Source organism: Heptranchias perlo, chromosome 24, assembly GCF_035084215.1.
Source record: "Heptranchias perlo isolate sHepPer1 chromosome 24, sHepPer1.hap1, whole genome shotgun sequence".
Lineage (NCBI taxonomy): Eukaryota > Metazoa > Chordata > Chondrichthyes > Hexanchiformes > Hexanchidae > Heptranchias > Heptranchias perlo.
In genome coordinates, this window is record NC_090348.1 from 34,012,277 (window position 1) to 34,028,509 (window position 16,233).

General features: G+C 41.1%; 1 protein-coding gene across 1 annotated transcript in view; it reads left to right on the forward strand.

The window, feature by feature from the left end:
- The first annotated feature begins 244 nt into the window (after nucleotides 1-244).
- The window catches only part of dmtf1 (cyclin D binding myb-like transcription factor 1), a 59,955-nt gene continuing 43,966 nt past the window's right edge, over nucleotides 245-16,233 (forward strand). Inside the window, exons 1-2 of the mRNA XM_068005030.1 lie at nucleotides 245-338; nucleotides 14,632-14,747. Coding sequence (XP_067861131.1) covers nucleotides 14,639-14,747 — 109 coding nt within the window. The 5' untranslated portion in view covers nucleotides 245-338; nucleotides 14,632-14,638. The remainder of the gene's footprint in view (nucleotides 339-14,631; nucleotides 14,748-16,233) is intronic.

Genomic DNA, 16,233 nt, shown 5'->3' on the forward strand with positions numbered 1-16,233 from the left:
TGTTAGGGTTTTTTTTTTGTTAGATGGCACTGGGGTTGCCCAGTGTCTCCTTATGGATTTTATAAGAACAGGCATTTGAAAAAGTGGGGGGGGGGGGGGGGAACAGGGCACCATTTCAGTTTAGTTATTTTGATGTTAATATATAGGCTTTCGGCCCGTTTTGGGCCACGTTTCCATGGTAGCCGAGCGGATGTGAGGTAAGGCCGGTTCGGCTGGTTTCCGCCGGGCGGTTCACGCGTTCGGATGTGTTTTGGCGTTTTTTTTTTCTCTCCATCCTGGTATTTTGTCATCCTGGTCTCTGGACGTTGTCAAAAAGTGCCCGTACTTAAAAACAGGAAGTAAGTAAATGCAGTAAAGGTTGTGATGGAGGAGGGTGTGGGTGTGATTCGCGAGAGGTTGGAGGCAGCAAACCGAGCGGGGGGGGGGGGATCGCTCAGCGGCCGAGAGATAGAGACAGATACAAGAAGGCAGCTGTGGAAAAACATGGCGCCTGTGTTTCCTTTTATTGACAATGGGGCGCTCGCTGGGTTTGTTGCTCAGGGGCCTTAATGGCTGACCATCCAGCTAAAGTCGCTGGAGATTGAACCAGGGCGGGTTTTTTTTTTAAAAAAGAAAAAAAGTAAATAAAACTGTCAGCATTTTAATGTGCAACATGTTTTGTGTGTTTCTGCTTTATTATAATTCCTTGGAGTAGTGGTATTTTTTTTTAAAAAAATGTACAATAATTGCAAGTGTTGTTTGGTCACTGCTGGAAATGTGACCCTGAGGCACAGCCTGATTTTCAGACAGTTTTTTTTTTGTGTTACTTCATTAAATATAATTTTGGAATTAACAAATACAGACACGAATCTGGATGACAAAATGCACCAGGTCCACAGTAGGTCGATCAGTATCTGGGGGTGGGGGGAACAATGTGGATCTTTTGTCAGAGCTAGTTTTTAGGAACAGTTTTTATTTAACGGTGGATTAATCTAATTCAGGATTGATTTGTACATCCATTTCTCCTCAATTTTATAAGGGGGAGGGGCTGTGGTAAGCTTATGCATATTTCAGATTTTTAGTCAGATATGTTTGGGAGAGTTGTGGGAAACTTGAGGGATTTTTTTTGGCTGCTTGAATCTTACAGCCACATTAGTATTACAACAAAATCTTGCAGTTATATAATTCCTGTTAAAACGTTCCCAAGCACTGCAAAGGTGAATATAACTGGGCAGTGAGAAATGGTGGGAGAAGGGTTGAGGTGGTGAGTAACCCTAAGGAATTATCAGAGGTAGTTTTTGAAGGAGGGGATTCAGGAGAGCATTCCAGGGTGTGGGGTCAAGATGTCTGAAGGTGAAGTGAGGAATGGGGAATTCAAAGGAGGCCAGAGTCAAAGAGTGGAAGTTTTGTGTGGGAACAAAGTGCCAAAAGAGGTGCTTTTGCTTTGAAACTATTGATAATTTTATCATTTTCCTTTTTTAAAAAAAAATCTGAATATCCCTTTAAGTGTAATGTATAATAGGAGGAATAAATGGTTTAATGAGAAATAACAGGCTCCTATTAAGTGCCACAACAGCCTCACATCTGCAGATATACTGGCTGACTCTGCAATTCTGAGTCAGATCTACATTTTGTAATAAGAGGCACAATGTTTATCATGGATAATGACAGCAGCTGTGTGTCTTTTTGTTGTGTTACACAAGTGATGTAGTGTTTAGGGAAATCATTTTAGTAAACTTTTTGTGCTTTTTAAAATACTTCAACAAAGATGAATGCACTTCTGAATCCAGAACACAGTTGTATTCATTCTGTTTTACTGTAGTTGTGTATCTATTTTGGCTTTGGCAATTTGCATGTATTATTTTACATTTATCTATACTCCAAGAGTAACTACACTTCAAAAGCACTTAATTGGCTGTAAAGCGTTTTCACGCATCCCGAGGTTGTGAAAGACACTATATTAATGCAAGTTCTTTTTTCTATTTGTACATTGATATCGTTCACCAATTGTACTTGTTAACTGTGGTTCCTGATGTCTTTTTTTTACATATATAAATTGATAAGTTCCCTTAATTAGTAAAATAAATCCTAATATCGCTACAACTTGTCAAATCATCTGTTTCAATTGCACTTTGTGGCTGTCATTAATTATACCCACTGGTATAAATGAGGTACACAACAATCAAGTGTTTGGTACAGCTTTAAGCTACTTTATGGATAGTACAGTTTATTGGCCAAGTCTGCAAACTATGAAGCTGGTTTCAGCAATTTTTACAGGAGTTTATCCAGGATTAAGAGATGATGTAGGATTTCATGGATAGTGGCATTTAAGTGGTTAATGGCTAAAAATGCCTAAATACTAAAAAAAAACCTCCATTACTATACACAAGATAAGAGGGCTATGACACATTGGTCATATGGGAAAATTCATGTGGTTCTATACATAAATACACTTTAAGGCTCCACAACATATCTTGTATTGTGATCCTCATGGTATAAAAGCTGGCTTTAATACTGTATGACAAAGCCTTACTAGACATGAGCACAGGTGAGAGAAAAGGTAGGCCTGATTTTCAAAACCATGTGCTACTACTGAAGTGCCTGTCAAAATTACTGCTAGGTTATTTAGCAGAGTTTCATATTACATTAAGAATAGTGAACTGCATAGTCCATAACCCATGTATACTTGATTATTATAAGCCTTGTTTTTGCAAACATTTTCATCGAGCAATAACTCTTGTACCTTCCTCAATGCTGTGAAAAAAGTATGTATTTAATTTAGACAAAATGATACAGTAAATTATCTGTTTAGTCTATGGAGAACACTAGATGGCACCAGAACAAAGCAATGTATATATTTTTTTATAAACATAAATCTTTAAGTAGCAATTTGTCTTCAAAAGTAATTTTTTTGGATAGGACAAAGAATTTAGCTAAAAAATCCTGTTTATTATATAACTACCTCGATATGAAGAACTCAGGTACATAGGAAAATGCTTAATGGTACAAAGTCAGAGTAAACTCAGCAAATATACCCTGACACAACTATATACAATATACAGTCTACTTTCAAAAAAGGCAGAGAAATACATGTGAAAGTGTGTGCAAAAGACACAATATCAGGTTCAGATCACAAGGTTGGTCCTAATGTTACACCCTTGGGTTACTTGGTCATACAGTTAGATAATGGTGAGTATGTGTGTACACTCAGGAGTGACCAGTACTGCTGTACCCAAGAGAATGACCTAAAACCTATAAAGGTGTGCAGTGCAGAGAAAGATTCTTCACTCCTTTGGACAGCCTGCACTCCCAGGTGCTTTACCGTACTCCAGTACAACAGATACCCGATGCAGATATCTTGCACAATCAGAGGCCACTAGACAGTGTTAACGGACCAGTTTCCATACAACTGACATTTAGCAGAGACCCAGTTTTTCATGAATGCTGCATTCTACCACCCATTCTATGCCCCCCCTCCTCCTTCGTTCTGTTAAATGCAGTTCAGTGTATCAGCATGCTTGCATCATGACGATAGCTCAGGACCAGTTCCATAAGACCATAAGAGATAGGAGCAGGAGTAAGCCATTTGGCCCTTTGAGCCTGCTCCGCCATTTAATGAGATCATGGCTGATCTGATTTTTACCTCAACTCCACTTTCCTGCCTTTTCCCCATATCCTTTGAGTGTGTTCAGTGTCCGATTCCCCTTTTAAATTACTTAAATGATAGTTATCAAACGTCACCAGGTGGAATTGACTTTTTTAAAGAAGTATAATTGTAAAAAAAAATCTACATAAAAACAAACCTAGAAATGTATACAGTATACTGTTTTCTCCTGGTGTAAAGTGTTAACAGCAGATAAGAGCTTTGTACAGAGATTAATATTACATTGTGTTACCTTAGAACATTAATAAATAGTGGAAATTATCAAATACTATCTAAAAGTTTATTATCTAATCAGAATGGGTGTTTTCATTTTTAATTTGCAGTCAAATTACAGTCAAATCCACATTTTCTCTTCCCATGCCTTTAGTGCACATCAGATGGTACTTGAAGTTCACGATTGGTTTTTTCTCCCTCTGTTGCTACCTGCGTATTTTCTCTTTCATACTGTGCTTTACAGTGGGATTTTTTTCCAAGAAGATTGTCTAAAGAGATTATCAGTGTTTCATTAGTTTGTACAATGGGGCTCTTCCAAGAAGACAGATGTCTTGAACAACAAAAAAAACTTACATTTATATAGCGCTGCTCACTCACCCAATGCCACCAAAAATATATTATCTGGTCAACCATTTCATTGATGTTTGTGGGATCTTGTTATGTGAAAAATGGCTACTGCATTTGTTTACATAACAACAGTCAATGCACTCCAAAGGTAATTCACTCTATGAAGCATTTTGAGATGTTTCTGAAATGTGAAAGTGGTATATAATACAAGTCCTCTTTTCTTTGTTAGACCTACCTTGAAGATTAAGCAAATTGATAAAGGAGAAATTTAAGATGGTGATCATCATACAGATTGATTATAGGACATTGACCTTTAAGAAGGCTTGCCCCATTACGACGATCCATAGAAACATTTCTAAGATTTCAAATATGGGGACTGAATCTTTTGGGCAGGTTTCAACATCCATGTTCTTTTGTGAGCATCTAATGGGTACGTCCTTCAAAGTAAACAAGGAAGCAGCAAAGGCTGAGTAATCTAGAGAAATATATGATCTAAACTTTATAGCAGCCAGGATTCATAATATCCCTGGGCAGCGAATATTTCCTAGCAGTCTAAAAGTAGTCAGTGGCCTTTGTCATGGAAATGGTGTTGGGATTCTTCAGTGAACATGGTCCATTTTTTTCGGAGGGAGGGTTGATACCTTGTAGATCTCTGCTAATCTTTCCCTAATCTCCCACCATTCCTTGGTCATGCAGCCTTTGTTCCCAGGCCTTCACTCTTAGCTGACCACAGGAGACACCGAGGAGCAACCTAGTAGAGACACTCCCTCATACTTCCCCACCCTCTGAAAATAAGAGACACCTAGCCAATACTATTTCCTTCCCAGCGCAGCATGACTGAGATTGGGAACTCAGCAGAGTGCTGAGTTCAAATACGGTCTCAAATGTGCATTCTTCCACTGTTGTGCTGTACTGCTCCAACCATGTACTCCATGTTGTTCTACATGGAGTACATCTTTGCAGTGTAGCTTTGTGAAAAGCGTCTTCCACCTTCCCAGATTTATGACATGGGAAATAGAAATGTACAATTGAAAGTTAATAATTAGAAACAGAGTGGCAATGTTGCTGCAATTTTGTATGTGCTGGACTGCGCATACTACTGTATATTTTAACCCACATGTAGCCCGACCCTATTTTCTGCCCAGTGTTCAGTACAATGACGCAATTACACTTTTGACTTAGTGATCTGGAATCCTGGTAGCAGGAGGTGGAAACAGTTGGATTAGTGTATCAAATTCCTTAATTCAAAAATCTAATATAAAAGAACTACTTTCATGAATTGTTATGATCTGGAATGCACTGCCTGATAAGGTAGTGGAAGCAGATTCAATAATAACTTTCATGAGGGAATTAGATGAATACTTGAAGGGACAAAACTTACAAGGCGTTGGGGAAAGATCTGGAGAATGGCACTGATTGGGATAGCTCTTTCAAAGAACCGGCACAATGGGCTGAATGGCCTCCTTCTGTGCTGTAACATACTATGATATTATGAATCATAGAATCATAGAAGGTTACAGCACGGAAGGAGCCCATTCGGCCCATCGCACCCGCGCCGGCTCTATGTATGAGCAATCCAGCCAGTCCCACTGCCCTGCCCTATCCCCGTAGACCTACACATTTTTTCGTTTCAAGTACTTATCCAGTTCCCTTTTTGAAGGCCGTGATTGAATCTGCCTCCACCACTCCCTCGGGCAGTGCATTCCAGATCCTAACTACTCGCTGTGTTTAAAAAGTTTTTCCTCATATCACCTTTGGTTCTTTTGCCAATCACCTTAAATCTCTGGTTCTTGACTCTTACACCAATGGGAACAGTTTCTCTCTATCTAGACCCTTCATGATTTTGAACACCTCTATCAATTCTCCTCTCAACCTTCTCTGTTCCAAGGAGAACAATCCCAGCTTCTCCAGTCTATCCACGTAATTTAAATCCCTCATCCCTGGAATCATTCTAGTAAATATCCTCTGCACCCTCCCTTAAGGCCTTAACATCCTTCCTAAAGAGCGGTGCCCAGAACTGGACACAATTCTCCAGTTGTGGCCGAACCAGTGTTTTATAAAGGCTTATGAAGAATGAGGGTACGTTACAATTACATTTCAAAAATGTTTATGCTTAAACTCAATTAAGTAGAAACTACTGATAAGGTGCATGACTTGTAGAAAATTAGTCAGACGTATGTTGAATGCATTGTATTATAACCCCCACTCTCCAAAAAAAAAGAATCTTAGCTAATTTAGGGACACTAACCATAAAGAAAAGAAAATCATCTTGGATGGGATTGCACTTAAGGGTCTCGTTGTGCTATTTATAATTCTGAAAATATGTGCACTTTGGGTACAAATATTAAGTGAACAAATATTACATTGTTTATAAGGATATATTGATTATTACAACATGAAATTAATTTGTTTTAAATGCTAATTAAGAGTTTTCAAAATGAATTTTCCCCACAGCACACGAGTTGCATTGTTACTGTGATGAAATCAGAAGTTCCCAGGAGTAATGACACTAAGCAGCTTCTATTGTACTCCACAACTTCATGTGTTTATTTTGCTGCAATAAAACAGTTGCTATTTCTGTACACATTAGAAGAATGGGTTGGCAAGATATCCAACCAAGTAAGTGCCTTCAAAGTACTTTGGACAGAAATACCGAAGGAGAGGAAATGCCTCTAGATATGGGAATTCTGCCTTTGGATTGGAAAATTGCAAATGTCACTCCATTATTCAAAACGGGAGGAAGGTAGAAACCAGGAAATTCCAGACCCATCACTTTAACATCAGTTGTGAGGAAGGTACTGGAATCTATCATCAGCGATAGATTGACTGAGCATTTGAACAAGTACGAGCTGATCAAAAAGAGTGGGCATGGATTTATGATGGGTATGTCATATCTGACCAATTTAGTTGAATTTTTTGAAGAGGTCACTAGCATAGTGGATAGGAGAATGTCTATGGATGTTGCCTATATGGACTTCCAGAAGGCATTCGACAAGGTTCAGCACAAGAGATTATTAGCAAAAATGAGAGTGCATGGAATTGGAGGTAACCTTGTGACATGAGTTAGTAATTGGCTGGGAGGAAGGAGAGAGAGAGAGTAGGGATAAAGGGAATGTACTCTGATTGGCAGGATGTGACAAATGGTATTATCCAGGGATCTGTACTTTGGCCTCAGCTTTTCACCATATACATCAACGACTTGGTTGAAGGAGTAGAGAATTGTATATCCAAGTTTGCAGATGACACTAAGTTAGGAGGCACAGTAAGTTGTATAGATGGGAGCAAGAAGTTACAAAAGGACATAGACAGATTAAGTTAGTGGGCAAAACTGTGTCGGACGAAGATCATTGTGGGGAAGTGGCAGGTCATCCATTTTGGATCCAAAAAGACATCGATATATTTTCTTAATGATGAGAGACTAGTAGCTACGGAGGAGCAAAGGGGTTTGGGTGTCCAGGTACACACATCCCTAAAAGCTAGTGCACAGGTACAAAAAATAATCAAGAAGGCAAATGGAATGTTGGCCTTTACCTCAAGTGGGTTGGAATTCAAAAATGAGTAAGTGATGCTTCAGTTATACAGAGCCTAGGTCAGACCCCATCTGGAGTCTTCATTTAGTTTTGGGCACCGAACCTCAGGAAAGACAAAGCCTTGGATTCACCAGAATGATACCAGGGATTAAAGGGTTAAATTATGAGGACAGGTTGCATAAACTTGGCTTGTATTCCCTTGAGTTTAGAAGATTGAGCGATGATCTAATTGAGATGTTTAAAATGATAAAAGGATTTGATAAAGTAGATACAGAGAAGCTATTTTCTCTGGTGGGGGAATCCAGAACAAGGGGGCACAGTCTTAATATTAGAGCTAGGCCATTTAGGAATGAAATCAGGCAGCACTTTTTCCAAACAAAAGGTAGTGTAAATCTGGAATTCTCTCCCCCAAAAGGCTGTTGATGCTGGGCAATTGGAATTTTCACGACTGAGATCAATAAATTTTTATTAGGTAAGGGTATCAAGCGATATGGAGCAACGGCAGGTAAATGAAGTTGAGGTACAGATCAGCTATGATCTATTGAATGGTGCAAAAGGCTGAATGGCCTACTCCTGTGGCTATGTTCCCTTGTAACAGTTTACTCCATCTGTTTATGATTCCATTTTCATCTACCCATTGTGCTGCAGATTGGCTATGGAATGGAAATACTTTAATAAATGGGGAAGACCAGCACATCCCTAAATCCAAGTGTGAAAGGACAATGTCATCAGCTCACCAGATGTCCAGCTCCAAGATGAGATTCAACTGCATAATTCTCAGACAAACTCTAATGACTGTGGAAATATAGTCAAATCTGTTTCCAACATCACGCTGAACCTCACTGCCTCTCTTGAAACAGATGGAGTCACATGTCAAGCTTTCTTACATAACTGGAGTGGATAACATTTTCTGTGAAATAAACATATTCTAAAGTGATACAGAAAACCCACAACTGTTACAGGTTGTGCCACTTGCCAAAGGCATTCAGTTATCACATATACATGCTCCCTTGCGTCATCCTATAACCATGAGCTATGCCCACATAAATCCTTAATAATATAGTGTGTCTTTTATCGTGACAGATGATTTGGCTGAACTAATAAGCTGGTTGGACTGAGACATTGCGAAAAAGGTCAGAAAAAAAGTGTCATGAAATAAAATCTGTCTGATTCCACTTATTGAAATGGAAGCCACAAAATTTGCAGTTCACATCTTACCTGATTTCTCTCACCACAAACCATAAACATTGTGCTTGATCTCTCACAGCACAGAGCATTAATTGTTGCATGGTATACAAGCTCCTCTGTGTTTTCGTGCAAAAGGGCTCATGGAGTTGGGGGTAACATATTAGCATGGATAGAGGATTGGTTAAGGACAGAAAACAGAGAGTAGGGATAAACGGGTCATTCTCAGGTTGGCAGGCTGTAACTAGTGGGGTGCCGCAAGGATCGGTGCTTGTGCCTGAGCTGTTTACGATCTATTTTACTGACTTAAATGAAGGGACCAAGTGTAATGTATCCAAGTTTGCTGACGATACAAAGCTAGGTGGGAAAGTAAGCTGTGAGGAGGATACAAAGAGTCTGCAAAGGGATGTCGACAGGTTAAGTGAGAAGAGGCAAGAAGGTGGCAGATGGAGTACAATATGGGGAAATGTGAGGTTATTCACTTTGGTAAGAAGAATAGAAAAACAGAATATTTTTTAAATAGTGAGCAACTGTTAAATGTTGGTGTTCAGAGAGATTTGGGTGTCCTCGTACAAGAAACACAAAAAGTTAGTATGCAGGTACAGCAGGCAATTAGGAAAGCAAATAGCACGTTGGCCTTTATTGTAAGGTGGTTGGAGTACAAGAGTAAGGAAGTCTTACAACAGTTGTACAGGGCATTAGTGAGACATCACCTGGAGTACTGTGTACAGTTTTGGTCTCCTCATCTAAGGAAGGATATACTTGCCTTAGAGGCGGTGCAATGAAGGTTCACTAGATTAATTCCTGGGATGAGAGGGTTGACTTGCGAAGAGAAGTTGAGTAGAATGGGCCTATACTCTCTGGAGTTTAGAAGAATGAGAGGTGATCTCATTGAAACATATAAGATTATGAGGGGGCTTGACAGGGTAGATGCTGAGAGATTGTTACCCCTGGCTGGAGAGTCTAGAGCTAGAGGGCATAATTGCAGGATAAGGTGTTGGCCATTCAAGACTGAGCTGAGGAGGAATTTCTTCACTGAGGGTTGTGAATCTTTGGAATTCTCTACGCCAGAGGGCTGTGGATGCTGAGTTATTGAATCTCTTCAAGGCTGAGATGGATAGATTCTTGGACTCTGGGGGAATCAAGGGATGTGGGGTTCAGGTCGAAGATCAGCCATGATCTTATTGAATGGCGGAGCAGGCTCGAGGGGTAGTCTGGCCTACTCCTGCTCCTATTTCTTATGTTCATAAAAATGTAAAAGAATTACCACAGGAATTACTATACATAAGCAAAAAAAATCTCAAACACTTTTTTGAACACCAAGATGTAAACAACCAGTATTCAAATGCAGAATAATTAACAGGAATGTTTTATTACAGTCAAGGCATAGAAAGTCTCATATCTAAGTTTGCCGATGACACAAAGATTGGTGGCATTGTAAGCAGTGTAGATGAAAACATAAAATTACAAAGCGATATTGATAGATTAGGTGAATGGGCAAAACTGTGGCAAATGGAATTCATTGTAGACAAATGTGAGGTCATCCACTTTGGATCAAAAAAGGATAGAACAGGGTACTTTCTAAATAGTAAAAAGTTAAAAACAATGGATGTCCAAAGGGACTTAGGGGTTCAGGTACATAAATCATTGAAGTGTCATGAACAGGTGCAGAAAATAATCAAGAAGGCAAATGGAATGCTGGCCTTTATATCTAGAAGACTAGAGTACAAGGGGGCAGAAGTTATGCTGCAGCTATACAAAACCCTGGTTAGACTGCACCTTTTTTTTTTATTCGTTCACGGGATGTGGGCGTCGCTGGCAAGGCCGGCATTTATTGCCCATCCCTAATTGCCCTCGAGAAGGTGGTGGTGAGCCGCCTTCTTGAACCGCTGCAGTCCGTGTGGTGACGGTTCTCCCACAGTGCTGTTAGGAAGGGAGTTCCAGGATTTTGACCCAGCGACAATGAAGGAACGGCGATATATTTCCAAGTCGGGATGGTGTGTGACTTGGAGGGGAACGTGCAGGTGGTGTTGTTCCCATGCGCCTGCTGCCATTGTCCTTCTAGGTGGTAGAGGTCGCGGGTTTGGGAGGTGCTGTCGAAGAAGCCTTGGCGAGTTGCTGCAGTGCATCCTGTGGATGGTGCACACTGCAGCCACAGTGCGCCGGTGGTGAAGGGAGTGAATGTTTAGGGTGGTGGATGGGGTGCCAATCAAGTGGGCTGCTTTATCTTGGATGGTGTCGAGCTTCTTGAGTGTTGTTGGAGCTGCACTCATCCAGGCAAGTGGAGAGTATTCCATCACACTCCTGACTTGTGCCTTGTAGATGGTGGAAAGGCTTTGGGGAGTCAGGAGGTGAGTCACTCGCCGCAGAATACCCAGCCTCTGACCTGCTCTCGTAGCCACGGTATTTATATGGCTGGTCCAGTTAAGTTTCTGGTCAATGGTGACCCCCAGGATGTTGATGGTGGGGGATTCGGCGATGGTAATGCCGTTGAATGTCAAGGGGAGATGGTTAGACTCTCTCTTGTTGGAGATGGTCATTGCCTGGCACTTATCTGGTGCGAATGTTACTTGCCACTTATGAGCCCAAGCCTGGATGTTGTCCAGGTCTTGCTGCATGCAGGCTCGGACTGCTTCATTATCTGAGGGGTTGCGAATGGAACTGAACACTGTGCAGTCATCAGCGAACATCCCCATTTCTGACCTTATGATGGAGGGAAGGTCATTGATGAAGCAGCTGAAGATGGTTGGGCCTAGGACACTGCCCTGAGGAACTCCTGCAGCAATGCCCTGGGGCTGAGATGATTGGCCTCCAACAACCACTACCATCTTCCTTTGTGCTACCTGGAGTACTGTGAGCAGTTCTGGGCACCGCACCTTCGGAAGGACATATTGGCCTTGGAGGGAGTGCAGCGTAGGTTTACTTGAATGATATCCGGACTTCAAGGGTTAAGTTACGAGGAGAGATTACACAAATTGGGGTTGTATTCTCTAGAGTTTCGAAGGTTAAAGGGTGATCTGATCGAAGTTTATAAGATATTAAGGGGAACAGATAGGATGGATAGAGAGAAACTATTTCCACTGGTTGGGGATTTTAGGAGTAGGGGGCACAGTCTAAAAATTAGAGCCAGACTTTTCAAGAGCGAGATTAGAAAACATTTCTACACACAAAGAGTTGTAGAAGTTTGGAACTCTCTTCCGCAAATGGCAATTGATACTAGCTCAATTGCTAAATTTAAATCTGAGATAGATAGCTTTTTGGCAACCAACGGTATTAAGGGATATGGGCCAAAGGCAGGTATATGGAGTTCGATCACAGATCAGTCATGTTCTTATCAAATGGCGGAGCAGGCATGAGGGGCTGAATGGCCTACTCCTGTTTCTATGTTCCTACAGTCATACAATTTCATCTCTTTTGGCAGCTACAAGGCCAGTTTCACTTATGTAATAAATGTACTTGCTGTCAAGTACATTTATGTTATTTTCCATATCAACATTAATATTTTGAACTCGTGATTTAAAAAAAAAGTTGCATATGGATTCCCTGATGGCTAATTTACTGAACCATACAGGCCAGGAAGGTATTTGGTTCAGTCCTTGATCTATGCTGAATTAGCCTGATTTCTGTGGGCATAATATTGATGGCACTAAGGTTGACGTCAGCACTCCCAAATTAAGAGTGAGCATAGGAAAAGTCAGCCAGGGCTCCCAATCCTGGTTGTTTTCCAGTGACTCCTTATGAATACTGCGCATATGTGGATGTTGGTGAGGACCGAGTTGGGCTCAGCAGTGATACCCTCACAGTCAAATAGCCTGGCAGGATGTATTATGTAGACTAAGGTTTGAAGATTCACCGCTTCCTTAACGTACCATCTGTGGAACTGTAAATTAACGTATGCTACCACCTCACAGAGGGTGGGAATTATACATTGGAATATCAATGATCATATACAGTAACTTATAAAGATGGTACAAACTGGCAGCCAGTGGGAACAGATTTCCTCACACCTGGTCACCAATAGAACAACTGTTCAGAGTTTCACACAAAGATAGTTCAAGTTTTTTATGATTTTATTTGAAGTTCTCTTTCTTGTGCAATATATGCAATCTGGGTTTATTTTATTTGTGGAAAAGACCACGTAATGTAGTATTGTGTCCAATTCTTGGCACCACACTTTAGGAAGGATGTCAAGGCCTTAGAGAAAGTGCAAAAGAGATTTACTAGAATGGCACCAGGGATGCGGGACTTCAGTCACGTGGAGAGACTAGAGAACCTTGGGTTGTTCTCTTTAGAGCAGGAAAGGTTAAGAGGAGATTGAGGTGTTCAAAATCATGAGAGGTTTTGATAGAGTAGATAAGGAGAAACTGTTTCCAGTGGTAGAAGGGTCGGTAACCAGAGGACACAGATTTAAGGTAAAAGAACCAGAGGCGAAATGAGAAATATTTTTACGCAGCAGGTTGTTATGATCTGGAATGCAGCGCATGAAAGGGTGGTGGAAGCAGATTCAATAATAACTTTCAAAAGAGAATTGGATAAATATTTGAAAGGGAAAAATTTGCAGGGCTATGAGGAAAGAGCAGATGAATGGGACTAATTGGATAGCCCTGTCAAAGAGCTGGCAGAGGCACGATGAGCTCCTTCTGCGCTGTATGATTCTACGATAATTCAGTTGATCTATCACTAGGGTTGCCAATCCTCCTGGATTGCTCCAGAGTCTCCAGGAATTAAAGATTAATCTCCAGGACACTACTATGAGCAACCCAGGAGAAAAATAAAAGGGGCATTAAAAATATTGTTTTTTTAAATTAATTTTCTTTGAACACTTTTGTTTACTAGTTATAATAATATCAGACATGGGAAAAAAGGCCGTTTGACTCACAGTCAAGAATCATCAATTTGGGTAATGAAGAGTCTGTTCACTTTCCAATTGGTGTGGGAAGGCGGTGCCCTGCCAGTATGGGCATATTGGGCGACCAATGGCAAGAATGTGGGGGCCGGGCGGTTGGAGGTAGGCAGCCATGTGATGACACCTCCAGGAATGCGTCCAACCAGAGTTGACAACCCTATCTGTCACTCTTATGAAAAAAAGTGTTAGTTTGGCTCGGAAAGTTGTGGGTTTAAACCCCGCTCCAGAACTTGAGCACGTAATGTAGACTGACGTTTCAGTACATTTCTGAGGGAGAGCTCTATTCTCAAAGGTGCTGTCTTTTGGATGAAACATTAAATCAAGGCCCAGTCTAGCTGTTCAGGTGAATGCCAGAAATCCCATGTCACTCTCTCAAAGAACAACAGGGAATTTCCCTGGATTCCTGGCCAACATTTATTTCTAAATTAACAGTACAAACAAGATCAATTGGTCATTTATTTCATTGTTGTTTGTGGGGTCTTGTTGTGCAGAAATTGGCTGTCATGTATGCTTACAAAACAGCAGTGACTATGCTTTAAAAAGTAATTCATTGACTATGAAGCACTTTGGAATGTCCTGAGGACATGAAAAGCACTATATAAATGCAAGTCTTTCTCCCTTTACTAGTATCAGTTTAATTTCCTAGATATATATATATATATTTTAAATAGACACAGCTTCATAAGACAATCAATATTTATTGAGCGTAAGTTTTTGGGGAACAATTTACCAAAATTATTGCTGCAAGATATTTTAACATTTTTACGAATATACATATATTGAATTTTATATTCTATTTCTTTCAGATTGAGCATGAACACAATTGAGGACGAATCTGGAACAGTTACCTTGGAAACAATCAGCTCCGTAACCCTAGCCCAGGACACAGAAGGCAATCTGATTCTACATTGTCCTCAAAACGGTATGGATAAGTTGGATCATTCATTAATTTTTTTAAAACAGTATTCAAAGACAGTAAGTTCCTTTTATATATAGCTGGATATGTGTGTTGGGAATGAAGTATTGTTTTAATTTTTCTCCTGTTTCTATCTCTTTCCTGTTACTCATTCTGTCCTTTTCTGCTTCTGTCTCTTTCTCTTTTGGGTGATGGGTGGCGCAGCAGAGAAGGCAAAGGCTGCAGCTGAATTTTCCATTGGAAGGTGCATGGTGCCAGTCCAGGGAAAGATCCAGCCAGGACCACAGACCAGCAAGTCGTAGATGCCTTCTGGGCCTCAGATGGCGGATGGTCGGGTAGGGGGAGGGAAGGCTGTGAAGATCCTGTTTTAATTAAACAGCAAACACTGCTGTTTATTCTTGCAAAAGTTTTAAGACAGCAAGGTCCTGTATTGAATCCACTGGCCACTGCACCCCTCCCTTCACCTAGGCCTTTAAACTGCCTCCAGCTCCTGCATCCTTACCCTGCTAGGGCCCCAAACCTTCACCAGCCACTGCAATCCTCTTCTGCCCACCTGAACTCTGAGCCCCAATTGATCATTGGCACCTCTCTCCACACACCAGGAACTTGAGTCATCACTGACTGTGAATGCCCTACCCCCCAGTAGAACCCTCACTTGAACCAAACGGGCGTGCTGATGCAGCTTGCTGCTTTTCGGCCTCAAGAATATTGATCGGCCAGGATGCCAGCAGAGGCACGCAGGTAGGTACTAGGAGGGGAGGCGGGGCAAGGCCGGAAAGGCAGCAGCCCACTGTGTTTTTATGGAGCTTCAAGGAGCATTCCTGCTCCTTCCAGCTCCATTTAAAATCAGTTGTTAAAATCGGAACGCCAGTACATTTGGATGGAGCAGGCACGTCGCACGCTGCTCCACGTGTCCCGTAAAATTGAAATCGGGTCCTAACAACGTCATTCGGACCCCGATTTGCGTGGGAGAGAGGCCGACTGCTTGTTTCAGGCTGGTGCTTCAGTTGCCCTGCAGCAGGCCTCTTGTGAAAGTTACATCTGGCTAATTGCGGGGTTAATGGAGCTGTAAGGCTACTGACCCCATTTTTGGGCCCTAATCACCGCCTTAATACAGATTTTCCCAAGTGTAGTCTTCAAGTGAAGCGGGGTTAGAGGCCATGGGTTAATTGGACCAGAGTGCATCAATGTAATAAAGTCCCCTTTGTGAAGCTATATATGTTTATTTTTATATTCCAATTATTCACATTTAAGTTGTGAACTCAGAACGTGTGGGTGAGGTGAAAGAAGAGAAAACGGTTATGCAGATGCTGAACAGGTGTAAAGCCCAATTTTTGCTTTAAGTTTCGAAGTGCAGAGAGGAGAATTAGGGCTGAGAGAGTATTTTAATTGAAGGGAAATAAAAATTCTATTGTGAAAATTAACGCAACAAATCCAACAACAAAAAACTTGCCCAGGGAGAAATCAAAATGATTGCCACAGGCTCTTAAAA